General features: G+C 40.2%; 2 protein-coding genes across 4 annotated transcripts; one reads left to right on the forward strand and one right to left on the reverse strand.

Annotated features, from left to right (window-relative positions):
• Positions 1–458: 458 nt before the first annotated feature.
• On the reverse strand, positions 459–1695 carry mos (v-mos Moloney murine sarcoma viral oncogene homolog). The gene has a single exon (XM_036559698.1). It carries the CDS (start codon positions 1622–1624, stop codon positions 599–601), a length of 1026 nt encoding a protein of 341 aa, XP_036415591.1. The 5' UTR covers positions 1625–1695; the 3' UTR covers positions 459–598.
• Positions 1696–10182: 8487 nt separating this feature from the next.
• relb (v-rel avian reticuloendotheliosis viral oncogene homolog B) lies at positions 10183–24038 on the forward strand. 3 transcript variants are annotated; one of them, XM_036559712.1, is made up of 11 exons: positions 10183–10554; positions 11248–11259; positions 12084–12229; positions 15370–15672; positions 17884–18044; positions 18270–18361; positions 18478–18609; positions 18728–18832; positions 19922–20137; positions 21147–21221; positions 22167–24038. In XM_036559712.1, exons 1-11 carry the CDS (start codon positions 10515–10517, stop codon positions 22652–22654), a joined length of 1770 nt encoding a protein of 589 aa, XP_036415605.1. In that variant the 5' UTR covers positions 10183–10514; the 3' UTR covers positions 22655–24038. The 3 variants fall into 3 exon arrangements, with proteins under 3 accessions (XP_036415605.1, XP_036415624.1, XP_036415614.1); XM_036559731.1 differs by lacking the exons at positions 10183–10554; positions 11248–11259; positions 12084–12229 and adding an exon at positions 14675–14755; XM_036559721.1 differs by lacking the exons at positions 10183–10554; positions 11248–11259; positions 12084–12229 and adding an exon at positions 14838–14970.
• Positions 24039–27750: the final 3712 nt, after the last annotated feature.

Here is a 27750-nt window from a genome sequence, read left to right on the forward strand (position 1 = left end):
AGAGTTAGTATGACCATGTTTTACAGTGGTCAGTCGCCCATATGGTAGATCCGCTGTTCTGACGAATTGTACTACCTTGTCGAGATGTACTACTGTACCGCATTCAGGTAGCGCTCTACACAAAACTGTAGGCAGCATATTTTGATGGTCTAAATGACGCCATCAGAAAATGCTACCAGCATTGAAATCTATAGGAAGAATAATTTAAGCCTAAATGTCATCAGAAAACATTACCAGCATTAAAAAAAAAAGTAATAAGGATATTTACATCGCCTAAATCACCTTAAGGGAGTAATATTACTGTCTGTACTGAATAAACATTAAAAACAAAATAAAACGTTGAAACATTAGATTACGATGCTATAGTAATGAAATGCGCATGCTCAGTAGGACCACTGGATGGGTTAGGACAAATTATTAGAACACCGGCCGTGAAGAAGACCATTAAGAGACCACCGTTCACACGTAGTAATAGTTTTAATCAAATCCATTTGAAACCGTAAAAAACATGTATTTACAACTCATTTTTAGACATCCTTACATTATATATATTTACAGAAGTTACAGCAACCAACACGAAGACGAGTCCACCCTAAGATCATCCTTTAAAACCGAGTTCAGAGATCGTGCTGAGTTCTGGGAGAAGCTCTTCGGCGCTCGGCCTCCGGTTCGGTTCTGCGCTCCAGCAGCGGCTCAGCAGCTCTGAGCAGGCGCGCCCCGCGGCGGAGCGGCGGAAAACCTCCCTGTCGAGCTCCGGCCGCAGAGCGTAGGCGACCACGGCGTAGATCACGTGCTGCCGCTCTCCGCCGTAGGGCGGCTCGCGCGTGAGCAGCTGCCACAGCGTGACTCCGAACGAGTAGATGTCCGCCTGCACAGTCACGCGCTCGCCCTTGAGCAGTTCGGGCGCGCGGTGCGTGTACGTGCCGCCGATCTCGCGGGCGCGCGCCTCGCGGTCTTGCCCAAGTTGCAGCGAGCAGCCGAAGTCGGCAAGCTTGCACACGCCGGCGCGCGACACCAGCACGTTGGCCGGCTTCAGGTCCAGGTGCACGACGCTGTGCACGTGCAGGTGGTGAAGCGCGCGCGCGATGTCCGCGGCGTAGCGCACACAGAGCTCGGAGGGTAGCGGCTCAACGCTGCCGTAGATCACCTGCTGCAAGTTGAGGTCTCCCGCGAACTCCATCAGGATCGTGCCCACGTGCCCTTCCTCGTCCTCGCGCTCCTCCGCCAGCGCACGTGTCGTCGTCATGGTCATCGTGGTGGCCGCGATCACGCGCACCAGGTTGTCGTGGCGCAGGTGCGCCGCGTTCAGCTCCGCCCAGAAGCTCTGGCGCGAGGCCAGCTTGTTCCTCGCGTGCCGCACGTGCTTCACAGCCACCGTCTCGCCGAAGTACGTGCCTTTGAACACCGAGCCGAAGCCGCCCGAGCCGATGGGCTCCAGCCCGCGCAGCTCGCGCCACTGGACCACGGACGACCAGAGTCTGCGCGCGAGCTTCTCGTGAGAGGCGTTGGTGGGCACGCGCAGGGTTGAGGCGCCTGCGTGTCTGCTCAGCGGGCTGCTGAGGGCGCCGATCCTGAGGCTGAAATCCCGCGGCAGGAGCCGAGTGACGGGGACCGGAGACGGCATGACAGCGGAGAAGAGCGGACAACCTGCGCGGATTCACGCATTTCGGATTTGCCTCGTTCAGATGACGTCACGTGATACCTTTTGTAGCGGTCATATGACCTTTCACTACTGAGGTGCCGGGGCAAAACCGTGGCTGTGTCTCTAAGCAAGCCCTATTCCCTAGAACAGTGTTCCTCAACCCCGGTCCTGGACCCCCACTGTCCTGCACGGTTTAGTGTTTTCTCTGCTCCCAGCACACTTAATCTTGCTAATCAGCTCATTAACAACACTCTGCTGAGTTGAAGTGGTTGCATTAAAGCAGGGAAAGCACTGAAATGTGCAGAGCAGTGGTCTCCAAACAACCCTGGTTTTGGAGAGCTACCTTCATGTGGACTGTAGTTCAAACCACAGTTTACCACACCTGCTCCAGCTAATTAACTTCTTCAGAAGTTCTTTATTGGCTGGATGAGATGCATGAGTAGGTATGGAGAGGGGGCAGCATGTTATGCTGCCTTCAAGTCCTCTTAGAAAATATTGGATTTACGAGATAAATGCATGAACGCCACCACAATGTTGTATTTAATGTTGATTTTTCAATGAGCCCTGGGTTTTTGAGTTGGAGGCATGTTGACAAAAAAAGTAATGATGGCCACTAATAAACTGGCTGTATCTTAACACTGCAGGCTAAAACCATCCACACATGGAAATACAGATATAAGCAGGTTTGTACTAAACTCTGTGCAGGAAAGTAAATCTCTAGAGAGTTGGTGACTGCTAGACTATACAGGTGCATCTTATAAAGTTACAGTATCATGAAAAAGTTCATTTTTGTTCATAATTTAATACAAAAAGGCAGTTTGATCAGTATGGCTTACGGCTCATGAAACTCAGAAATCCAGTATCTCAAATTATTAGAATATTTAATTTCAAATGTAAGTAAATTACTATTCAAAGAGTATAAATACCATGTATTTCTCGGTCAAGCTCAGCACATGCAACCACAATCATGTACTGCTGACTTGACAGTTGTCCAGAAGAAGATCATTGACACCCTCCACAAGGAGGATAAGCCACAGAAGGTCACTGCTGTAAAGGCTGGCTGTTCGCAGAGTGTAGTATCAAAGCATATTAATGGAAAGTTGACTGAAAGGGGAAAATGTGGTAGGAAAAGGTACACATGCAACAGAGCTGACAGCAGCCTTGAGACGACTGTCAAGAAAAGTCAATTCAAGAACTTGGGAGAGCTTCACAAGGAGTGGACTGAGGATAGTGTCAGTGCATCAAGAACCACCATGCACAAATGTCTCCAGGAAAGGGGCTACAACTACTGCATTCCTGATATCAAGCCACTCCTGAATCAGAGACAACGTCAGAAGCATCTTAGCTGGTCTAAGGAGAAAAAGAACTGGACTGTTGCTCAGTGGTCCGAAGACCTCTTTCATATGAAAGTAAATTTCATTTGGAAATCAAGGTCGTAGAGTCTGGAGGAAAAGTAGAGCGGCATAGAATCCAAGGTGTTTGAAGTCCTATGTGAAGTTTCCACAGTCTGTGATGGTTTGGGTGCCATGTCATCTGCTGGTGTTGGTCGACTGCATTTTATCCAAAGTCCAAAGTCAACGCAGCCGTCTACCAGGAGATCTTAGAGCACTTCATGCTTCCATCTGCTGACCAGCTTTATGGAGATGAGGATTTCCTTTTCCAACAGGACTTGACACCTGCCCTTTTTCATTAAATTATGAACAAAGAAGTAATTTTTTGAGATGCACCTGTACAGCAGTGGTTGCCAGTTCCAGTCCTGGCGAATCCTCATGCTCTGCATATTCTTTTGTCTTTTCCCAATCAAAAGAAGCTTAGTAATTTGCTAATGAGTTGAATCAATTGTGCTAACTAAGACAAAGCACGAAAATGTGCATAGTGAGGGGCTCCCAGGACTGGGATAAGGAGCCCATGATAGCACCAGGGGCTGTTTTTCAAACCTTTTAATCATCATCCAAATTGTCAGGTTAATCATATTCCCCTTTTTCCTCTCAAGGATCAGTGTAACCTCTCCAATTTTGTCCCAGTTTTTCAAAACATTTTCAGACTGGATAAAGTTGCTACAGATACTGCAGGACACGATTCCTAGATGTGCATTTTCTGTGCTTTTAACACTCCTCTATGTGGCCATCTGCTGGACAAATGATGTAGCGTTTTTGTTAAGGAAGAAGAGATATAAGTAATGAACCACTTTAAGAGAGAAAATACTTCGTTCTTCATCTGCACTCATAAGAATTACAGTCCATCTTTGGAGGCATTGTAAACATGTCACATTTGGGGGAGAAAGGGTTCATTTTTCAATGATCGTTTGAGAAATAAAAATTCAACACAGCATTATTCATTGCCTGTCCAGCTGGTCCTTCAGGCTGCAGTGACGGTGGTGGCAAGTCAAAGCTCCCATCTTGGGGCTAAGGAGGAGCCCACTGTTCACCATTGTAGAGAGGGGTCTTTGTGTGTTTGTGCCATATTGTGAAGAGCAGTGCAGGCACAGATGATGTTGCGTGCTTGTTTTGGGTCAACAGGTAGGAAGTTCAAGCGTCTCTATAAGATTCCATTTAACCACTCAGTTGTTCCTCTTGCTGTTGCACGGGCTCTGTTAAAACTCTGTATCTGTGTTAACTGTTGCAAAAGCGTCATTAACCACAGTCAGAGTGGGTAACCACTGTCACCAAGTATGATGCCATCTTTGGGGTTTTTTTTCTGGGACCTTGCTCTCCTTAAGGATTCATGCAGTGATCCAGGTCATCTCACAACACAGTCTGTAAAGTTAACGTCAGCGAATCTCAAACTGAAACTCCCATTTTCACTTATGTGGCTCCTGGATATAGACATGGGTACAGTCTACCACAGTCTGTGCTCTGGATTTTCAGGAAGAGCAACAAACTGGTTCAGAGGGCTGGTCAAGGCAGATGAGACTCTTAATGACTGTACATACAGTGGATTTTGGGGACACACATCTCCAAAAATTGATAAAAAAGTAGGTTAACAGGAATATTAGTTTATATTCTGTTAACTTATTTGAATATCAATTTATTATTTTAAGGCAGCCTGGACACTAATTTTAAGTTGAAACACCATTTTCTTTACATTGTAAGATTAAATTCTGATTTTAAAAGTATGAGTATTTGAATCAGTTTTAGGGAGCACAGGTTTATTTTCAAGTCATTTGTGTACAAAGTGTGTCCATGACATTTTATCAACCCAACTTAATTCCACCTCTCAAGATGGGATAAAAATGATTGTTATTTGGTATTAAATGTATCCAAGATTTCTGCTTCAGGTTTTGAAATACCCAGTTGTGGCATTTAACCCTGCATGAAGGTTGGATTATGAAATCCAGATCCAAATCTTCAGGATCAAAAACCTTCTGAGATCTGATCAGGAATCAGTCATCTAACATAGGACTGCTTTGTGAAGACCAGTCCAGTTTAACGAGCCTTGGTCCTGGAGTACACCAAGCTCTGCACACCTAAAGCTACGGTCACATTATTGGCCTCATTGCTCAATTACGATTGTTTTGCTGATATCCGACGGTTCACACTCAAATCGGTCACTGATGTGAACGATCCTGCGTCCTCAAACGCATGCGCACATCCTGATCTGTAACGTCACACGAATGAACCATGTTCACTGTTGTTTGAACAGCAAATAAACTCGCCCGCAGAGCCTTTATCACAGAGATAATCAGCCCTGAACACGATCAGCTGTTCATTACTAGAAAGAGACGAAGGCGAAAAGGGTCATATGTGTGCGTTGCGTTTCCACCGTTTAGTGGCTCTAACTTCAGGATAGAGCTTGAAACGCTGCCAAAGCAACTGATCCGTTTTCAGCTTCGTCTCGCTCTGATAATGAACAGCTGAGAGCTGTTTCCAGTAAACCATCTTCAGTGAAGGCTTGTTTGGCAACGCTGTGACTCCCTAAAGCGTCGCTGAGCAACCACCGTGGTAGCCGAGGAGAGACAGTGTTCAATATGATAGTCTCTCTGTCATTTAACTATAGTAGTTGCTCAACGACGCTTTCGGGAAGCGCACCCCTGGTTAGTTAGTTGTCATGGGCAAGTTATTCAGCCCTCCCTTCCATCTATAATTTATTCTCATTCATTCTTTGTTATTAAACTGTGCTGTCGCTTCTCCAACTTCTCAATATACTGTAATAGCAGGGAGCGACCTGGAGGAGGCGCTGCTGCTGCGCTACCAGAGATTAAGTAACGTAACGTGAAAAGTGGAACCCTCGGCTCAGCCAATCATATCAGACTACGTAAATTGTAAGCCAGTCATATCAGACCTGGGGGAGGGTCTCTAGCTTCAGTCTGTCTGCAAAGTCACGTTGGTCGGCAACCGCTGAAGTTGTGACAGGATTTTGGCTAGAAGTTCACTGAAATAAACAATTGACCTTATTCAAAAACTAAATACACAGAGTGAAACAGTGAGTAGTTACAGAGTGAAGATACTCACCTACAATATGGATTTGAGGGAAATTATGGTCAGTATAGCTGGATATCAGGTTTTTGCTCCAGTGCTTGTTGGCTAACTGGGTTTACGTGAGGCGAAGAAAAGGCTAACACTAACACTAGCTAGCTAGCAGAGAAGCCAACTAGTTTAACTTCACTTCATAGAGAGAGCGTGAAAGTGTGTATGAACAAGAGAGATAGAAATAACATTATTGACAGCTCTTTATATTCTTTGTTTTTATATTTCTCTTAAGTATTTGAAAACCGTGACACCAGTATGTGTCATATATTGTTTAAAGTAAGTTAATCTCAGTAAAAAGGTCATAGTGTTTTTATATCCCACACACACTTTTATATCCATCAATTCCTCAACCTGTATTTGGGAATTAAGGGGCAGCAGCTCAAAGGAGAAGATTTTTAACGTTACCAGTTTAAAAAATAGATCTGTCTTTATTTCACAATGTATTACTAAACACAGGAGAAGAAGGTTGTTTTAATTGAAAGCTTAATAAAGTAATACTGAAATTACTGAACTTAACTGAGAAAATATTCAACACTCTGACCATGGAATTCTGTCACCTAGCTTATTAAACATGCCTACAGAGCAAAATCACACTCTTTCTGACTGCGCTGACTGAGACCAAATTGACCTTTCATCTGTGCATTTAAATAAAATATTTACAACCCTGCAGCTTAACTAAGAGAGATGAGATAGCTTTGTTTGTCTTCAGTTCCTTTGCTTGATCTGTGTCTAATGTTTGGATATAGTATTTAAGCCATACTGGCTCTGTGCTTAATACAAAAAGATATAAGATAATACAAAGAAACAAATCTCCTGTGTGCCAATTTGACCAAATAGTCATCTTTTTGTATTCAGTCATTAAAATTAATCTTTTAATATTTAGGGCTTTGTGAGTAGAGCAGCGTTCGCCATTAAGTTTGTGAACAGTCTTTACTTTGGTGGTCACCAGCCATTTTCACATTTCACTTTATGATCAAATCTGTGCATACAAATATTTTATAAATGGGTTTCTCAGGGTTGAGAACTACTGAACTACAGAAATGGGGCTAAAAGTTCTCCCAGAGCCCACAGCTAGTGTTCGCTTAGTTAAGACTTACTGAAGACTGATAAAGAAATCAGCATTTAACTTTTTGTCAGATTGCTGTGTTTTTGTCTTGGCTTCTCTATTTGTTCTGTTTTACCTCTTTCATTGGTGAAATCTAGTTTGTGAGGCACAACCCATTTTCATTTCATCTCATTCACTAGACTGTTGTAGATTGAATTAGACTCAGTTACTGTCTACAGAATGAATGACTGGAGTTACTGGTACTGGAAACTTGTGACATCACACATAACCAAAGTACACAAAGTAACTTTGATAATGACTGCCAAATGCTAACTGACTGGAAAACAGCCTGGTAACTGACAAAAGGCTGACAGAGGTCTGCGCGGACCCATTTTTAGTCCTGCTCCCACAGAAAATCTGCACTGTTTCTCCTGCTTCCGCCCACAACCTAGGTTTATATGCGATGCTATGTAACAAAAATGATGCAATCACGATGCCTCTGACCCTACCACACACTGCAATTCATTCAAATTGCAGCAGACTTTTTTTATCTCAAAACAAGTTTCTCAGTATTTTAATTATGTTGAAATAATGTCTTATTTTCTCAAAATATTGATTGATGATGTTACAATAGTGGCTTATTTCAGAAAGATTTTGACTAATTGGTATGATTATATCAAAATAATGTCTTATTTGCAACAGAGCACTTCATGCTAAAATCAATAAATGTAGCACTGGTCTTAATCATTACAGCCCTATATCATTAAATGCAGTTTTTAAATTTGTTTGTTTTTGTTCCTGTTTGTTTTTGTCTTTACCAGCAACAAGGTTCAAAGGCATCAATATTTTTACTGTCGTGCTTTTTATTATCCAGCTTTCACATCCATGAAAAAACACAGAAAAGACCATCCTGGACAATCCTGATCTTTGTTTGTGGAGGTACATCATCACACTTGTTTGTGCCAATCTGTCTTGTATTTCTTGACTGCTAGATTCTTTGTTGTTAATAACTTATCTAAAAGGGTGAGTAAAAACCGTTCACCACTACTATATTTTCACAATCACTGGTAAAATTAATGGCCTTTCATGCTCTGGTATACTGATTTTCCTGAGGGCATTCCATAATTTTATGTGGTTGACAGAGTCAGAAACTTTGCTGTAGTTAGTGAAACACACGTTGACTTCCTTCTTGAATTCCTTGCCATTTTTCGATAATCCAGTCTACATTAGCAATGGAATGCCTTTCCTGAATCCTGCTTGCACATTTGACAGTCCTCTTTCTAGTCTGCACTGAATAAACTTGAGCATAAGTTTACTGGTGTGTGATAAGAAAAGTTTGCACATTCTCACCTCCTTTCTTTGGAATTGCAATATAAACTGACCTCTTTCAATTTGTTGGCTGTGGAGTGCTTCTCCAAATTTCCTGATGTAATTGGTCAGAATCGAATCTTCTTCAGAATCTTGAACGATTTCTGTTGCAGTGTTATCGATTCCCATGGCTTTCTTCTTTGGCAGTGATCTCAGGGCCTTTCTGACTTCATCTTCTAGCACTGAAGGTTCTTCTGTGCAGTCATCAACAAAACTGTCTTGGAAATTGATGTCCTCTTGTAGAGGTCTTTTGGGTATTTCTTTTATCTCTGTTTGACTCTTCTTTATTTGTTACGCCTTGACCATCAAATTCTCTTAGCATACCCACTTGAGACTGAAATGTATTCTGGATCTCATGTATCTCCTGGAAAACAGTCTGTATTATTCCAAGTCCGCTTCTAGTTCCAGCATCTTTACAGATGTTGTTGTAGTATTGGTCCTGGTCGTTCCTGGCAGCTCTCTGTAATTTGCAGTGTATTTCTTTTTTTTTAATTATTTTTTCTTAATTTTGGCTTCTGTTCTCTTTTTTTTTTGCTATTTCCACTGTATCATCTGTCATCTACTTTGATTTCCTTCTCCTTTTCATTCTTCCCAAGTTTTTCACTGATTCATCTATCATGGCCTCTTTGAGTTACATCCACGGCTCTTCTGGCAGGTTCTGTCCGTTGTGTCCAGCGTTTGAAATCGGTTCTTGATGTTTTATTTGAAGACAGGTGGTGTGTTATAGGTCATAGTTTGTTTTGATATTTTTTGTCTAAACTTCAGCTGAAGTTTGTGATCCACAATCACCTCCAGACCATGTTTTTTCCATGAAATGGAGCTCTTCTGTCTCTTGGTGGAATGTAGTCTCCAACTTGTCCAGGTGTACAGATGTCGCTTTGGTTGCTTGAAGAATGAATTAGTAATGGAAAAGTCATTCTACTTTTTTTTTATATTTGCGTTTTATATAATTCTTTTTATTTACAGCCAGTTCTTCATAGAGCATTGGGAGCACATTGGATGCAGCAAAAGAAGTATGTTCAATCAGAAAAACTCAGCAATCAGTTATGAAAACAAAGTATAAAAATCCTGTTTTTAAATGAGGCAAATATAAGAGAATCTGCATTTATCTTGTCTGTATTATTATTAGAGAATAGTTAAATATTCTTGTTTACCAGAAAAAAAGCATATTTGAAGTCACTGTATTTCACTGATAACCTGTTCTAAAGATCTCCCATTATGACCAATTACATGGGAAATAGAGTTACAGTTGGGTGTAAAAATATTTGTTGATACCTAAAGACATTTTTTTTTTTGTCAATAAGCTATTAAAATAATGAAGACAACTTGCTGCATTTATACGAATGCTATATTACAGTAGAGTGTAACGCTGTGTTCATTGTTACAGAAAGCTACATTACACTAACTGTAGTGTAACTGCCTGTTAGAAGAGAACAGGTGAAGTCAGTTGTACACAGAGTGCAATTTGAAAGGCCTGGAAACAGTTAAAAGGTGTAAATAAAGAAGGTGCTTTCCTCACGAAAACGCATCTACCTCGACTCATCCGAGACTTGGCCATTTAGGGAGATGTTGCCATATCTTGTTGTCAATAGCATGCGCGCGCCTTCTAGAGCTCACCTGTTGCTAGCGCGTTGTCATGGCGACGGGTTGGGGGGGGGGTTTCCCAGCGGTGACGTAGGGGGATTTCCACCCAGCCTGAGCTAAAGTCGCACAAAGTGAAACGAATTAGGCAGAAAACGTGAGATATTTTTATGGCACGAGCCGAAGCAGAAGCAGAAGCAGCAAAGCGCGGCAGTGAACGACCCTCAACACGACGACGACGCCTAAAAACAAACCTCTGCGGACAGACGAGCGCCCGGAAATGAGCCCATAGCGCGGGCGCGACGCCGACAGACAGAGGACTTTCGGAGCTCGGAGACTGAGATTGAGAGACGTTAGCGAGGAGCAGCGGCGAAGTGGCCGTTTTCTTCTTCTTCTGCTCTTACTTGCCATGAGAATCATGAACGGATCTGTTCACAACGGTACAGGAGGTGAGTGAAAACGCTCAGCTGCGCTGTTTAAACTGTTTAAACTCGCCATCTCGGGCGGACTGTGGGTGAATTTTAATGGCCGAGGCCTCGTGAACGCGCATCATGCACAGGCGACGTTAGGCGAAGCAGTCAGTCATGGAGGCAGCAGTTTTTTCTTAGTTTCAGGGTAACAAACAGCTTTAATCGAGTGTCAGCTCAGTCTGCAGACGTCGTTATCAGGGCTGTGCTGTCATTGTGCTCATTGTGAGTATTTCTGTATTTCTGTCACACCGGCCGTCACTGACGAACCTGAAGTTGGCCTCTCCTTCTTCGCCAGCTTCTGGTTCGACGTTACCCGTTCCACCTTAAATGGTGCAGCAGTCACGTTTTGGTTCCTTAATGGAACTGCTGCACCATTTAAGGTGGAACAGGAGAAGACGAACAAGGAGAGAATAGGAGGCCAACTTCGGCCTTCCTCGTCCACTGTGTACACAGAGCTGGTGAAGACGTGTAAAACCCCGCAATACTAAGTACTTAATGTGTTTTATGCTTTATTAAACGCCACTATGGATTGAACCTCTTTCCCATGTTTGGAAATCATACTGAGGTGTAGTCTATTCTGTGGGCACTGCCATAGCAAAAAAAAAGACTTTCGGTTTCACTTTCCTTGTGAATGTCGCACCGATGTCACTGATGTTGTTCTTCTCTTCACAGATTTCGACCTCGGTGAGTAACCTGTTCTCGTCTCATCCCTCTGGACATTACAGCTCATCACCACCTCTCTCTCTTTAATTGAAGTACAACATTATTTTTCCATCTTCATGGTGCTGTCACATTGTGCCTCATAGGGTACACACATCTTAAAGGGGAATTCCACTGATTTTTCAAACTGTCTGCATAATTCAAACGATAATATGTAAACAAAGTCATTCAGTTCGGTTTGATATGCAGTGCGTCATTCTAGAGAAACCTTGGTACCAACTCAGAAAATAAACGGTGGTGATGGGAACCAGACATCTGAAGACCTAGTGCCTTTCGAAGCTCCCTCAGAGAAACACACTGCCTGATGACTAAGGCAGTGTTTTAGGATAGTTTTGAAATAAGGTTTTGGCCTAAAATGTAGTTTTAAAAAAAGAATATGTTAATGGCGGAGAGGTTTACGCAGAGTGCTGTAAGGCAGTATAGTACCCTAAACAAACTATATATTTTTTTCGTAATTACCAGAATCAACATCACTTATAAAGACTCAGAAGACACATGTAGGTGCACAGGTTGTTTTGAATAGTCAATAAAATGGCTATGTATGCACTGTAAACGCTGTGACTCCTGATTCCCATCTCTACCATTTTTTACCAAGTTTCTCTGTAACGCACCATTTCACATCGGACCGCTCTGATTGACTTTTTTACATCTCAGTGGTTAAAATATGCAGACATTTTGAAATATGGGCAGAATTCCCCTTTGTTTATGAAATACGAGGAGCAGTCGTCTTGCACTTGATAACACGGCATCTAAATATCATTTATGTTGTTGTTGTTGTTGTTTTGTAGACATTATCAGTGAGTATCTTGTGGAGAAAGGACTCCCAGGACCTCCTCCTCCTCCTGTCGACTTGGAGGTCCAGGTCTGTGCCCCACCAGCTGGGGGCAGACGCAGTACTCCAGTGCTTCTTTCTAGATGCACTGACCCCCCCAAGGTCAGCACCGCCACTTCTGTACATATCACCAGAAAATGAAGCGTAGCTTCTTATCAGTTTCAGTTAACACCTGGTAAAGTCAGGTTGCTGTGTACCAATCTCCCAGCTGATACGGTGAGCCCCAGTGACATGTTGCATGTGTATTCAAATTGAAGTTGAGTTGAAGACTCAAAGTCAGGTGTCAGTCAGTTGTGTGCAACTTAAGCCATTTTCTTCATGTGCCACAGTTGTTTCACAAGTTTTTAGTGTTTATTAGTCCTTTAAAATAAAAAAAAAAACTGGTAAAACTATTCTGATGAAAGTCTAATTTTATGTTTACAGTTCATTTTAATTTTACGCTCAAATAGTTTTAGTTAAACAGTGCACTACTGACTGATGATTGTCGGTTCTCAGTTTAAGCAGTGTGACAACTGACATTTAACTTGAATATTGGAAACACATAGCACTGGGGATAAAGACGCCTAGGGCTGTAATCGTAAGAGCTGTATTTTAAATTGTAGTCTATATTATCAAAAACACTGTCTTTTTAAGTGGAGGAATTTATCTAATCTAATGAGATGGAGCTTGTGAACCACCTGTAGGTGAATCAGATCATTTAAAAGCAACCAAACACCCCTGTGCAGTCTAGATGACAACACAACCACAACTAACTGGCAGTCGCACCATGTTCTCTTCCTCCTATCGACTCCGACATCCAGCTCTGTGCCCCAGCAGCTGGGGGCAGATGTGGTACTCCAGTGCTTCTCTCTAGATGCACTGACTTCCCCCAGGCCTCAAGCAAGAAAGAAATTGGTATATTTTATTAGATTTATAAGGTATTTCACCAAAATAACAGGCCTGTGGTCACACGCATAAAACATCTTAAGGGAAGTTTGGTGTAATTTTTTCCCCTTTACCTTAAATGATGTTGCTGAAAATGTCTTCAGTGAATTTGAAAATGGAAAGTGAGTGAAGTCCATAATTTGAAATGTCAGCACTTACCTTTTTTGACATTTGCAGAATTTAACTGTACAGGTTTAAATAAATCCCTTAAGCATTTACCTTAAGATAAAAACCCTGGACTCTGGACTGTAATGATCAAAATGTAAATCACACATTTCAAGTCACAATGTTAGTGAGAAGTATTCACAAGTAGATATTTAGAGCTAGATATTTAGAGTAATTCTGTGTGGTTTATGTTTCTATTTATTACCCCCTATGTTTCCTATTTTCATTAGTTTTCTACACTTAAGGCCTGGATAAATTTTACATGGTTTTGTAATGCTAAAATTGGTGTTTTTTGTTCAGTTTGCCAGTTTAGCGTGGATATCTGTCATATATATTTAAACAACGAGTGTCTCATGTTGGGTTCTCCAGTGGGGCACCTGTCTCAGGTCTTGCCCTTCCATTGATCATGAGTTGAATCTCTGTTATTCCGCAGTCAAAAAGTAGCTAATTATGGTTGATATTTGTCACAGTTTTTTCGTGTTCATGTTGCCGTCTTTACATAAGCGATATGAACTCATTTATATTACAGTATTTCTTGATATAATCTGCAGACAATTACCATGTAAAATCATGATATACAAAAAACAAAATAAGAGGAATAATAATAATAATAATAATAATAATAAAATAAACAGCTCAGGTTTGTGTTGAATTTGTTGCAGTTTTGCCATTTTTGGGCTTCTCACAATATTCACAAAGTGGTAACATCCATGTCATGTGACAACAGCATACTGGTTATCAGTTGCAGTATAATAAGGACCTTAACCTCATAAATTCTAGGGGTCAATTTCCCAGACTCAGATTAAGCATGAGCCTAGACTGAGACAACAATTTAGTCCAAGACTAGGCTTCATCTACGTCTGGGAAGCCATCCTTGGTTGTCTGTTTCCTGGACATGGATTAAGCATAATCTTGGACTAAAACTAAGCGTCAATGTTGAAATACTACTAGCAATTCTCTTTAATCTAGGCTTAGACTTAAACTGGCCCTGGGAACCGGCCCTAGGGATATTATACGAGAGTGAGCATCCACTGATGGGTAACTTGAGGTTAAAAGTTTTTAAGAAGTTAGGACGGTAGAAATGTGCGATTAGATCTTGGTGCTGGTATTGGTCACAGTTTGAGATGTGGTGGTAGATCAGAAAGGCTTGTCTAATGCATCAAATACCACACAGTGACCGGTACATTTTTACAGAGAGAGGTTTTTAGGAGACATAGTTTAAGGTTGAAATCTGATGCCTACTTTCAGTTGGTGATCTCTTCCTCCTACGAGCCTCTGCCGGCAGAAAGCAGCAGCCCCTCCCCTCTCCATGCTCATTGGCTGACATTCCTTCTCTGTTAGTTTCCCGTTTCTTCACCATGCTCTTTTTGCCTCTTGTTAGCTGCTCTTTGTGCAGGCGAACTGAGGCCTTCCTCAGGCATGTCCAGGCGCTCTCTTTCTCTCTCGCTTCACTGCTGCTCTCCCAGCTTCCCTGCGGCTGACCAACTGTTGCTTTTGTCTTTTTACTTCCGCATTTCATCTTCTATTGCTGACTGATCTGTGAGTACAGAGCACTAGCCGAACGGGCCGTTAGCTAACCTGTTTGTTTTCTTTTTCTGCTCCTCTCTCTCTTCCCCTCCACCCTCTGTGCTTGTTTCTCTCTCTCTCTCTTTCTCTCTGTTCTTTCTCTTTCTCTTTTGTTGCAGACCACAGGGTTTGACATTAAAGCATCCTTTGTTTCTGTTTAGCTAACAGCACTACAAGAAGCCTGTTAGGTATGTGAGGGCCTGATGAAGAGCAGTACTTAGACATTAGACTTAGTTATGTTGAACACAGATGTTAAAATGTTAAGTCAGATGACTGGTTTTGATTATTGAAGAATCATCTAAAAGTGCTGTTGCTGTGATCAAGATATTTGCAGTTGGGTCCTGGGAGCAGGGTTTTTGTTTGTGCCGTGTTTCATCTTGGCCATATGGAGATCTAGCTCACTAAACTGCTAACTACAATAATGAAGCAAATGTATAAACTACTACAGCTACAAACTGCTAAAGTTCAATTTACATTAAAAGATTTGACATTGGACTTTGCCTTTGTATTGATCTAAAGTTGTTTTTGAAAGGCCAGCATTGCTCTGAATTCTCTCTCACTGTCTTTTCTTCTCTTTTCCTTTCCAGCGTACTAATCTATTCACTCAAGTCACCGCTACTGGACCCAGAAACATGTCAGCGATGCCTTCGTCCCGTGGCCCCAAACCTCAAGGACAGCGTCGCGGGACAGCTTCTGCAGGCCGGTGCGGGCGCTCTCAGCAGACGGGCATGGAGCAGCTGGAGAGCCTGCTGGACAAACCTCAGCTAGTGGTGGTGGAGCAGCCCAAAGAGCGCGGCATGAGGTTCCGTTACGAGTGTGAAGGCCGCTCAGCCGGCAGCATCCTGGGAGCCTCCAGCACCGATGTTAACAAAACGCTACCTGCCATTGAGGTGAGTCTGGAAAAATGCCTTAGATGCCAGTGCTTGCCAGTGTTGTCCTGTCCTGGTCCTGGAGGACCCCTGGAGTTACACATTTTGATGCTCTCACAGTGGTTCTCAAACTGGTCCTTAGGCCCCCTCAGACAGTCCACATTTTAGCTGTATCTCACAACACTTGGGAAAAGAGCAAGAAGATGGATGGTCTGGAGGTCCTGAAGACTGGTTTGAGAGCTACTGCTCTAACAACACTCTGGATTTAAGGAATATTCCAGCATTTTTAACCTAATTGCTATCTGTTGAATTTGTAGCATGCAATTATTAGAGACAAATTAATGTTTTGTTGATTTTCTAAGTTAAAATAAGTTAACACATACTCTACAGGGAACATATTTGTAACATTTTATACAAATTTTAGTGTACAATTTCTATTTATCTGTTGAGTTTAACTTATGGTAAAAAATGGTACAAGCCACAAATAGTTATTTTTTTCCCCAGTATATTAAATTCAGCAAATAAATAGTTATTGTGCATTCAAATGTGTAGAATGTTGTTCTTTGTAGAGGACGTGTTAATTTATGTTCACTTAGAATATCAACAAAACATGCTGTTTTACCAGGGGCACCTAACATTTTGCATACAACTGTAAGTTCTGAGTGAAGTTTTCTGTTCTGTTTTGAGTACAGGGTGACTATTGTTCCTGGTAATCAATCATATCATTGCAAAAAAACCCATGTGTCTCAAAAATAGTATCTTTACAGGAGAAGGCAAAAACATTCTTAATTTTTAATGCAGTTAATTAGCAATATAAAGAGATTTTATTCAAGGCACTTTTGGAGCATTTCTGTGGGTACATTCACCATGAAGCATTCAGACAACAGATAAAAGTTTAAGATATGAGAAGCCCTTGCTAAGTAGAAACAGGTGTTTAAGCAGGGAAAACAGTAAATTATGCAGGACAGGGGGTATGGCAGAACCAGGATTGGGAGCCGTTGGAGTATAATACAGATATTTGTGTTTGTGTGAACATGTGCATGTGCATCCTTCACTCATATGACTTATGGAATATGACCTAATCTTTGATCTCATGTGCCCATATTTTGTGAGTAAGCATCCTGCTTTTGTGATTCGGGTTGTTTTTAACATGGCCTGATTGATGCAATGTCAGCTCTTTGCCTACAAATGTATTTCAAGGGACCATATCCTACATTTTTCTACTACTTCTTCTTCCTGAGTTACCCTTATGATATTTCTATGTCTTTATTTACCAAAAATAGTTAGAATTCACTTTTACTTTTACCATTTCTTCAAGCTCTCTTTGTCCCTTAGAATTTAACAGGCTGTTTTTGTTACTGTGCCTGTAAGACTGATATATGTAAATCGTTTTTGTTCTGACAGGCTGTTCTGTATTGTGCCTCAAAAAGCAGTTCAGGGAGAAACACTCCTTATAATTTTAACATGAATAGATGGAGCTAAATAAGCAGATATACATGAATGTGTTAGTTTTCATGACATCACAGAAACAAGGACCCCAAAACAAGCTGTTTTTGCAGCTTAGTTTCCATATATAGACTGTATGGACTGGAGCATATACAGTATGTTTTGAAATTTTAGCAATGCTTACCTCAAACACTTTTATTTCAGAAAAGTGAGAAAATACAAGTGGTATATATTCATTGCCATGCTAACGTAGTTGCTTGGAATATGTCAGAGTGGGTTCAACACAACACTAAAAGACCGCAGTTTTGATTGAGGCTGTTGTTCCTTGTTGCTTTGTATGCCATTGGCTCTATACTTTAAATGTGGCTGGCAAAAGTTGTGGGACCTTTTGCTGTTTGAATAAGTGCATGCATTTGAATTTTACACTACTGATTAGCTTGTGATGAAAATGCTAAATGTTGTTGAGGCCGTTTCTAGAGCCGCTTCTGGAATGTACCGGCTACTCCAACTTAAAGGGGGTTCCCCTGTTATGGTCTAAGTGAATGGTGTTGCTGTAGAAGTGACAAAGTCAGAGTACACTAACGAAAGCTAACGCCCAACATGAAAGGTGTGTCTTTGGTGTGGTCTGAAAGAGGGAATTACCATTCACAAACAAACACAACTCACAGTTTCCAATGAGAAACTCACTGTTTTCCCATATATGGCTCAGAGTATTATGTCATCACTTTGAATAGTCTTACTTGGGACAAAACCATTTAAAAGCATTTCCTCTATTTCTGTAAATAGCTCCAAGGACCAGTCGAAGGGATTAAAAATGTGACAGTGACCGTGTCTCTGGTGACTAAGGACATCCCTCACCGCCCACACCCGCACTGCTTGGTTGGAAAAGACTGTGCAGACGGTATTTGTATCATCTGCATCAACCCCCAGACAACCCGATGCCACAGGTATAGTCCACAAATATTGCATATTGCTAATATTGCTGAAAATGTTTATACTGCACTCCACACATCTCTTACTAGTAGAGCCCTTAACATTTCTGTTGATGATTAATCACTACATTGTGAAAAGGCTGTATGAAATATGAATGCAATATAATAGAGAATTTAGCTCTTTTACCAAGGCCTCAAACAGCAGCATACATTGAAATGTTATTGTTGCTGTTGTTTCAGTTTTGTAAATTTAGGCATCCAGTGTGTTCGGAGGAAGGAATTAGATGTCTCACTGATGAAGAGGAAGAATAAAAATATTGATCCGTTCAACAGTAAGTTGATAACTTACACTAGCACTTTGTAAGAGGAAAACAAAGAAACAAAGAAGAAATCCTAAGAGATTTTGTGACGTGTTTGCTCAGTTTCATCTTTTTTTTTTCTCTGACAGCTGGGCAGTCAAAGAGCATTGAAGATATTGATATGAACGTGGTGAGGCTATGTTTCCAGTGTGAGCTGGAGAGAGAGGATGGGGACAGGATCCATCTCAGTCCTGTGGTGTCCAACCCCATCTACGACAAGAGTAAGAGTCAACAGTGTTGTTGTAAAACCAAACTCAAAGCTTAGAATATCCTCTGATGAGGAATTAATACTAATGTAGTAACATACGAAAATACTAATTATTTGTGTATCCTGAGCAGAAGCTACCACGACAGCAGAGCTGAAAATTAACAGACTGAATGTTGTCAGGGGTCCCTGTACAGGAAAAACTGAGATCTACATGCTGTGCGACAAAGTGCAAAAAGGTAAGCAAAACACCCACACAATACCAGGAACCACATGAATAAATAACTCGGAGGAAATCAATCTTGATGTTTTGTATTGTGCCATCATGGCAGTTTAAATATAAGCAGCTCTTACTATTCTGTTGCTTTGATTACAGTTCTTACATCCTGGTCTAAGATGAGAGCTACAAGAGTTAGGAAGAAACCTAACATTGACACATTTAAAAAGTGCAAGAATTAAACAATGCAGTAAGCCTTACGCTATGTTTAAAAAACAAGGGATTACTAGAGTTACATTCAGTGTTTAAAAAGGCAAAGGGCACTAGATTGGTGGGATTTTCAGACAGCACCCCCACAACACAGCATTAAGTTGTAAATTAATGGAAAAGACAACAGAAGAACCATCATTGTGGCAGCATTATGAGTGGTACTGTTATAGCCTAATGTATGGCTTTTTTAAATAGCAGAAGTAAATCAAGCTATATTCTTGTAAACTAATAAATGACCATTAAACAGTAAATCCAGTGTTTGAGGTCAGAGGTTTGGTTCTGTAGTTTTGTGTTACAAGGCTAATGTAGTAAACAAGTAATGGAAGCTTATAATCCGTCAATTCGCATCACGCAAATGGACACTGTATGACTGACTCTGACTCTGATACTCTGACATACATTGCTACAAACTATAGCAGCTTCTTGAAACCTGAATTTTATCTGTAGTTGTGTCCATTTTATAGATAAGTGTATCATGCTATGTCAGAAATGGCATAACAAAATGGCATATTTGCTTTTTCTAGTTTGAGGACTGAACGGCAAATGTAGTGCACTAGACTGCCTGTTAGTTTGTGATTGTTATGTCACAGCACATGGTTGTTTGGTTGCAGGCATTTCTTAATTATTTTGTCAGATTTCCCCTCTTAAAATGTGTTAAAACGACATTGTTGATAATGTAGGATGTAACTAAAATTTAATCTCTTGCAATTTGAAAATTGCACTCTTTCAAATTGCGCATTTTATTAGTCTTTCAGTCCTAGTAAGCAGTAACGTTAAACAGAAGTATGATAAAATGTTTGTCTGTTTGTTTTCTGTCTAACTGCTCAATCCACAAACTTAGACGACATTGAGATCGTCTTCAGTTTGGACGATTGGGAGGCCAAGGCGGAATTTGCGCAGACTGACGTTCATCGGCAGATCGCTATTGTCTTCAAGTCGCCGCCATATCAGGAGCAGGACATTAGTGAGGAAGTGGAGGTCAACGTGTCTCTGCGCCGCATTTCGGACCGCATGTACAGCGACCCGGTCAAGTTCACCTATCTTCCTTGCAACACAGGTCAGTGGCAGCACACAGCACGCTCAGCACATGCAGTGCAGGGCGGAGCAGCAGCATGTTGTTATTTGAATGATGAAACCAGTGGGTACTTTCTGCTCTGGTAGTAGTGGTTATTAGGCGTAATGATAGAAGCATTGTTCATACCCGATGGGCTTGTATATAAAATCCCCAATTAAACCTGACCTAGAAACAAATACTACTTTCACTTTTAGGTTATCTATTTATATGTAATATGGCTTTAAATTCACTTTCACTTAATGAATTGACTGTTGAAAATGTGGAAACCAAATATGCTTATGTTGTAGTAGAGAATAGTGAACAGACTGCATACAAAATTTGAATTTAGTGAAGTATTAGTAAAGGCATGCTTATCTTGGAGCAACAGTCATGAAGCCCTGAAACTGAAAGTGACTAAGAAGAAATGTTTTTCATCGCTTCAGTGGGTGATTTAAGGCTCAGCACGGGTACTTCTCTACAACTCTTTCTTAGTAACTCTAGTTTAGAAGTGAAACTGCCATATTAAGTCTGAAGCAACAGTTCCATTCAAGTGGTCTGACTGCTCCTACACAATAATTGAAATGGGTAGAGTGGGCGATGAGGCTTGTTGAGGCTTCACTTAATCATAGCAACGTTTTCTCTCTTAATGTTTCAGTCGTTTTCATCCAGTTAATGGCACTCTTTTTTTTCTGTAAAAGCATCATAAGTGAAAAACAGGTGGGGTGCATTCTGTCTGCTGATCAAAGCAAGGCTTCCTGTGCAGCTTTCAGTTCAGAAACACTGCCAAAAACAATACTTAAGTTACATGTATCTTCAGAACCACCCCTGTCTGAAATGAATAACCCGCCAGCCAAAAGCTTTGCTGAGTTTCCTGGCCAGTCATATTCATGGCTGCAATGCTTGACGGTTACAGACCGTTACTGCTGAAGCAGAGTGTGCTGGCGGCAGTCTGACTCTCAAGTGATTTTATATTGAAGAGGGGTTTTTTTTGCCTTTCCTGTTTGATCTGCAGATCCATATGAAGTAAACCGCAAGAGGAAAATAAAATCAGACATCAAGTTCAACGAGGACTGTCGTGTCCTCCCAGGTAGGGGATTTCAGCCATTGATCAAACACACAATGAAGTCATTCTTTAATCTTTTTTTTTATTAATATATGATGTTAAAAAAAGGAAAAAGATTTCTTCATTCATCCTCATTACATACACACACACATACATATATATATATATCTTCCACAGCGTTGGACTGTGGAGCTGTGGAACTGTGTTGTCTGTACCATTAAAGCAACACTGAATATTATTATTATTATTATTAGAGTAGCCTGCTAGCCTTGTTAGCTAGCTATCGGCCAAGCTGTTCATCCTAGATCAACTATTTCAACAAAACTGTTTTAACTGGAATATATTTAATCTGTCTTCAGTCGTTTACTTATTTTACACGCAATTTGTAACTGCAGAATGTATATGCATTAGTAAGATGCTACTAATGTGTTTATTTTCTTCTGTTTCAATGATACACACAAAAGATACTTGAGTGCTACTAGCTCCCCATTGTGGGCAGAATCATTAGCCTTAGTGAGTTACAAGCAAGTTTTCTGAGGTGCTTTATATGTATAGTTTTCCTTACAGAGTTTTTGTAAATTTAAACCACCTAATTTGGAAGTTTCAGTTTAATCCCTGAATGAAGTTTAACTTTGATTTTAAAATAATAATGCAGGATTAAATTAAATTTAGATTTACTTTAAAAGTAATTTAGGTTTAAAACGACAGTTTAAAAGTAACACTAATTATTTTTAAACTACGTTTAAAGTTTAGTGCAACAGGAGTAATTGATGAACCTTGATTTAATCCAAGTTTAAGCTTAATCCTTGTTGGTGCAACCCACCCACAGTGTATAATATTGCCCACCCCTATTTAGAGTGTTTGTTTTATTGATTAACATGAATTATTAATCAATCAGTAATTGATTTTGGTTTTATTGATTAATGTGAATATCCAAAAAATCCAATTTTTATTTCATTGTTTTTTCAGCTACAGACATGATGGTGAATAAACCGGCTCCATCTCACCAGTTTGATCCATTCTGTTTCGCCACCTTGGACTGTGGCATTCCGTCGGCAACTCCTGCCCAGGAAGAGAGCCAGCCTTTAATGGCTCAGATACTGGAGGACAACCCTTATGTAGAAGATGATCTCAAACAAGAGGATGGCTGTGTGAGTTTGGATCTAGACACCATGAGCAACATCTTCTTTAGCATTAGTGAGTGCCTTGGTCATCAAAATGTTCTCCAGCTTTTAAATAACCAAGATCCCAACTCCAACTTCATGTTTGATGGTACAGATCCAAACTTCAGTTCAACCAGCCAGCCTCCAATGAACATGACCTCCTACTACGACGCACATTTCAACCAGATGGTAAGTGCGGGCCAGAGCCACGGCATAGATCACGACTCCCTGCCGCAAGACTTGCTGGGCATTTCCTTAAATCAAGTAAAGACTGAAAACGAAGAAGACTCTTAAAAGTCCTCTCTAGTTGCTTAGAAAAGAGGCAACCTTCATTTTTCTATTGTGGAACCTATGACACTGATGTGTTCATATATGTTTTGATCCATGCCAGATACCATACACTGTCCTTTGAAGGGCTCTCAAAATGAACATGAACCAGGAAGGGGCAGATCTGTATGGTCAAACTGAGCCCATTCTGTTGGACCTCTTGACAAGTGATGGCTGTGTGTTTTCATGCAGAAAGTGTCCCCTCAGGGCCAGGCCCAGGCCTTTCTCCATTTGTTTTGGAGTGTGAGAGGAAACAGTGGATTCTGAGCTTGGTACCCACCAGAAAAAAAGGCAGTATTCCTGCTGTGATAATGTAGAACATGCTTGCTGCAGATTATCTGGGAGAAGCAGGTAGCCATTTGGTAGTCGTGCACTAAAGAAAGGGAAAATGACAGTTATTGCTCAAAATAAAATAGGAGATTCGTTAGCTAATTGTACAGGCTTCACAGCATTCCCACTAACCAGTCTGTCAGAATTTAGTTGGATCAAATCCCACATTCATCCACCTAACCTGTGGTTGACAGTAGTCAGTTGTATGTGATGGAGAATATTTACATCTGTTTGAATCTGTTTTACATTAACGTTTCTGTTGGAACCGCTTTATCTTAGAAGAATGTCAAGTAATAGCATTAAATAATATGCATTTAAAGCAGGCATTTAAGTAGAGCTTACTTATGTACTTGACTACATGAAGTAAATATTGAGCAGCAGAGGTGGGTAGAGTAGCCTGAACTCCTACTGAAGTAAAAGTACCTTGTGAGAAAACAAGCAGAAGAATAGGTCAAAAACTAGTTAAGTACTCAGTAACTTATAGAACTCCAGTCTTTTACTATTCTTATCTGTTTGATGCATAAAATAAAATGATAAAACTCGAACGTGAGAGTTGTGACCAATCATAAAGCAGTACAGGTGCTATGACCAATGTAACTTAACAAAGTTAAACCCCAAAAAAAGATTAGTAACTAAATGTTAATGATTAAAATGTAACTGAGTAGAAAGTAGATTCCTTTCTTCACATATATACTTGAGTGGTAGTAAAAGTATAGTATTATGAATTGAAAATACTCAGGAAAGTACAGATCCATCATAAGTTTACTTGAGTACAAGTAACCAAGTAAATGTGACTAGTTACTACCCACCTCTGCCTCAAGATTCCCGCACTGGCATCTATCTAAAGTGTGCATTTTGAAAGAGAGACGTAGCAGATTAAACAGTGAAGATCTTTGTTGTTCTACACCTAAATATGTAATTATGCTTGTAGAATATGCTGTTGTAAGCTGAGTGAAATGAGCTGTTTCTCCTATATCGGAAAACTGCTTATTTTGTGTCTTATTAAAAGCTTGGTTTGAAACCTTTTGTTTTGAATCTAAATGACATTTCCATATTGGCTTTTGCTAAATTTGGGGTAGGCTTGCAGTTGTGAAATCTCATTATCTTTAGAAGTATTTAGATCTTGTGATTTTGACTACATTTAGGTTCATAAATGAGTCAGTGAGTTTTGTGGGAGTTGTCAGCTTTGGCTTTTGTGTGTGTTTTTTCCCACCCACAGATTCTTGACAACTTGAGGCAGAATAACAAGCAACTTCCTCATTGCCTAATTTTTTTGTCTTCAGCTTTGTTTGGGCCTCAGTGGCTCTATTAATAGAACGTCTGAACACGTACTTTCACTAACTAGCCAGTTAAACCAGACACCAGATGGACTGGGTCAGTTTAGGCATGAGTTTCAAAGAAGGATGATTTCATATACACGACACAACTAGTTATTTATTTTCTGTCAGTATATATCCTGTCTTTTGTCACACATATAATGATTGATACATGTGTAATCGTTTTGATGCAAGGAGGCTCGTTTCAGATATTACTCCTTTACATGTAAATACATCTTACATGTATAATGGTGGTAAAATATGTGATGTGAGTCACATGGATGGGAAACATCAGTCATGCGCCCAAGGTTGAATGCCCTTCCCCTTTCCTCTGCATTCTTACTGGTGGATGGAAAGATTATTGTGGCTACAATTTGACTTCATGGTTTGATGGGTAAAAACAAAGAAGAGGGCTTTCTTGAGCTTGTGAGTTTACCTTGGGTATACCTCAAGGTTAACGGGATCAGTGCTGAGGCTAAATATTTAACCAGCTCATGTACTGCAGCAGCTCCATTCCACACTTGAACTTTTTAAGGGCAGCTAATACTATGGTTTAGCTCAAAGTGAGAAAAATCTGGTTCTCAATCAACAAAATCCAAACATCATATATATATCTCCAAAAGAGTAATTGAAAAAAATATTTTGTCAGTAAAAAAAAAATGATGACAAACTTTAAGCTGTTTTGTTCTACTTGACTGCCTATGTGTGGTGCTTCATTCAAAAAGCAGTTCAGGCTGAAACACTCCTTACAATTTAAACGTGAAGGGGTGGAGCTAAACTGCAGAAGGCTAAAGAAGGAAGGTACATGTAAATGTGTTGGTTTTCCTGACATCACAAATACAATGAATTCAAAACCGGTTGTTATTGCAACTCAGTTTCCATAGACTGTATGGACTGGGGAGTGAATGGTACTTTTTGAAGCTTCACGAACTGCGTCAGGTACTGTTTCATTTCAAAATAGCGAGCAAATTTCAATTTTTCATGAGACAGGGATTCTTTAACTGTGTCAACAGAGCAAATGTAGCTAGCTGTTTAAAAGGCCTTAAGGTAAATCAAGATACAGAATAAGGTGCTCAAGCAGCAAAACATGACACGTACAGACATGGAGCTGGGAAACACCAGTCTATTTAGGCTTACATTACACAAATTTATCTCGATTTGGCCCTTTTGACAAATTTTCGCAATCTGAACCCAGTTAGCATCTCAGTCAGCATCAATGAGCTACCAGCCCAGTTGGGGCCCACAAAGGCAGGGCCGAACAGTTCTAAGTGCAGAGAGTAACCATTCCAGTGGCATTTTCACATGAACATGGTTTGACACAGAACTTTCTGTGATATTACTGTGATATTTTAAGTGGCTCCAACCCATTTGCACTGTGTAATTGACAACAGGCATCACTTTTGTATCGCAACATAATACAGAATGCCAAGTCTGTGTACTTTCATACTGTGAATTCGTTTATTAATTAAAGGCAATGTGATATAATACAAAATACTGTTTTACAAAACAAATATAGCTTCATAGTGTGCAGTGTCCTCTGCATCACATTATAAAAAAGGAAAAAAGAGAAAATGTTATTTTACTTTAAAGAGCAATGCAGTACGTTACCACAATACTTTAAGCAAGATATCTGCAAGTATCGCCATATGAAATGTAAGATCTTTTTATGCCACATTTAAAGTGGACTAAATGCCTTAGATCCAGTAATTTCATTAGGGTTTTTTTTTATGTACAACAGCCTTGGGGACGATATTGCAGATTTCCACAAACAGCCCAGTGTTGCAGTGTTCTGTTGGCGCCATAGTAAACAGAAGTTTGCAGTCACTGCACACTGGGTTTAATGCTACTCATGACAATTCTAGCTTTAAAATATATTTAAAGCTTGTAAAACACATTCAAGTAAAATAATTTTCCTTCGTATGTTGTAATTTTCAATGAATCACTCAGTAAAGCCCTCAACTTAAAGCTTAACTGAATATTATTGAACAAGCTTGTTACCCTGTTAGCTAGTTATCTGCAAAACTGCCTTTATATAGCATATAACATACACGTTTGTACCAGAACCTAAACTGAACTAGATTTTATAAGTCCTTAATCAACAAGATAAAATGTTTTGAATAGTCTGTATAGATAAGGACTATCAAAAATAAAGTCAGATGGATATTTGAAAGCGGTTTACCTAGCCACATGGCTAACTGGCTTTTTGCAAATGTTTACGGTTCACTGGCTTACAGGCTCAACTTTCAGTCTTTTGGAATAATATCTTTTCAACAAAATATTCCATTTTAGTTGCAATAGCAGTGGAACTGTACTAAATATCACTTTCTTACCTCCGTAATTCTGTTAATTCTCAGCAGTGGAAGTTTAGTTTTATCAGTCAGTTTGAAAATCTTTAGCATTTTGAACCAGTCTCACCAGCAATGTGGAAAAGCAAAGACATTTACAGTCTATGTCTTATACTCATGTTAAGTGGGCTGAGGCATATTAATAGAAAATAAATGCAAGAAATTATTTCAAAACAACTTCTAGGACTCACACATGAATGAACACCTTGACTTAGTGATGCATGACTCCAGGTTTTCTGGAGTCCACTCTGACTCTCGACTCCTGCCGCTGGAACTGACTGAGTCGGCTCCTCGACTCTACTCAGTTTTAGCCAAGACAGCACTACAACCAGCAATAAAGGGATACAGCAGGTATTAAACCAGCCTAATCTTATTACTCATTTTTTGTGATATATCATTATATCATTACAGTGATATGATCAGAATTTGTAAAGTATACCAAGTAAAATCAGGTAGCTTGACAAATCTTCTTACTCCAGAATTTACATAATTTAACTTGTTTCACATAGTTAATGAGCATTCTCAAACAAACTCAAGCTTTGATGGGAAACTCAGTGATGTGCTGAGAAAATCATTACTTTAGTCACAATTCTATGAAAAAGAAACTATTATTAGCCAATTTTACAGATTTATAGTAAAGTTTTCACTCCAGAGCATTTAGTTTCTTATTCCAATTTTCCAGAGATGATGGATGGATGGATGGATGGATGGATGGATGGATCATGGTCACTATATTGATCCCAGAGGGAAATTCTTCTATTGCAGCAGAACAAAGTACAGTAAAGAGCAAAATAAAACAGGGGCAAAGTATTGCTGTACTCTATTTACAGATGCATAAATAGAAAGTAAAGATACATAATAAAATATACTAAAACAGCAATAAAAATAAATGGGCAGTGCAAAAATAATTAAATTGCATAAATAATATGCTGTTGACAGTGCAGTGGTGCATGTCCCCTCCAGTGAATGAACCAGTGACTATGTACTGTTAATGATAGCATGTGTTAACAGTTGTGCAATATGACATTTATGGACGCAAGGCTGCAGAGAGACAGACGTATCATTTTTGGCA

Source organism: Colossoma macropomum, unplaced genomic scaffold (genome assembly GCF_904425465.1).
Source record: "Colossoma macropomum unplaced genomic scaffold, Colossoma_macropomum, whole genome shotgun sequence".
NCBI classification, from domain to species: Eukaryota; Metazoa; Chordata; class Actinopteri; order Characiformes; family Serrasalmidae; genus Colossoma; species Colossoma macropomum.

What these genes read in the sequence shown, in the direction of transcription:
- mos (XM_036559698.1), bottom strand. Translation starts at nt 1,624, where the DNA reads ATGCCGTCTCCGGTCCCCGTCACTCGGCTCCTGCCGCGGGATTTCAGC.
- relb (XM_036559712.1), top strand. Translation starts at nt 10,515, where the DNA reads ATGAGAATCATGAACGGATCTGTTCACAACGGTACAGGAG. An exon ending in GATGCACTGACCCCCCCAAG is followed by an intron (nt 12,230 to 15,369) that starts GTCAGCACCGCC and finishes TTTCCTTTCCAG; the next exon opens with CGTACTAATCTATTCACTCA. An exon ending in CTATCTTCCTTGCAACACAG is followed by an intron (nt 20,138 to 21,146) that starts GTCAGTGGCAGC and finishes TTTGATCTGCAG; the next exon opens with ATCCATATGAAGTAAACCGC.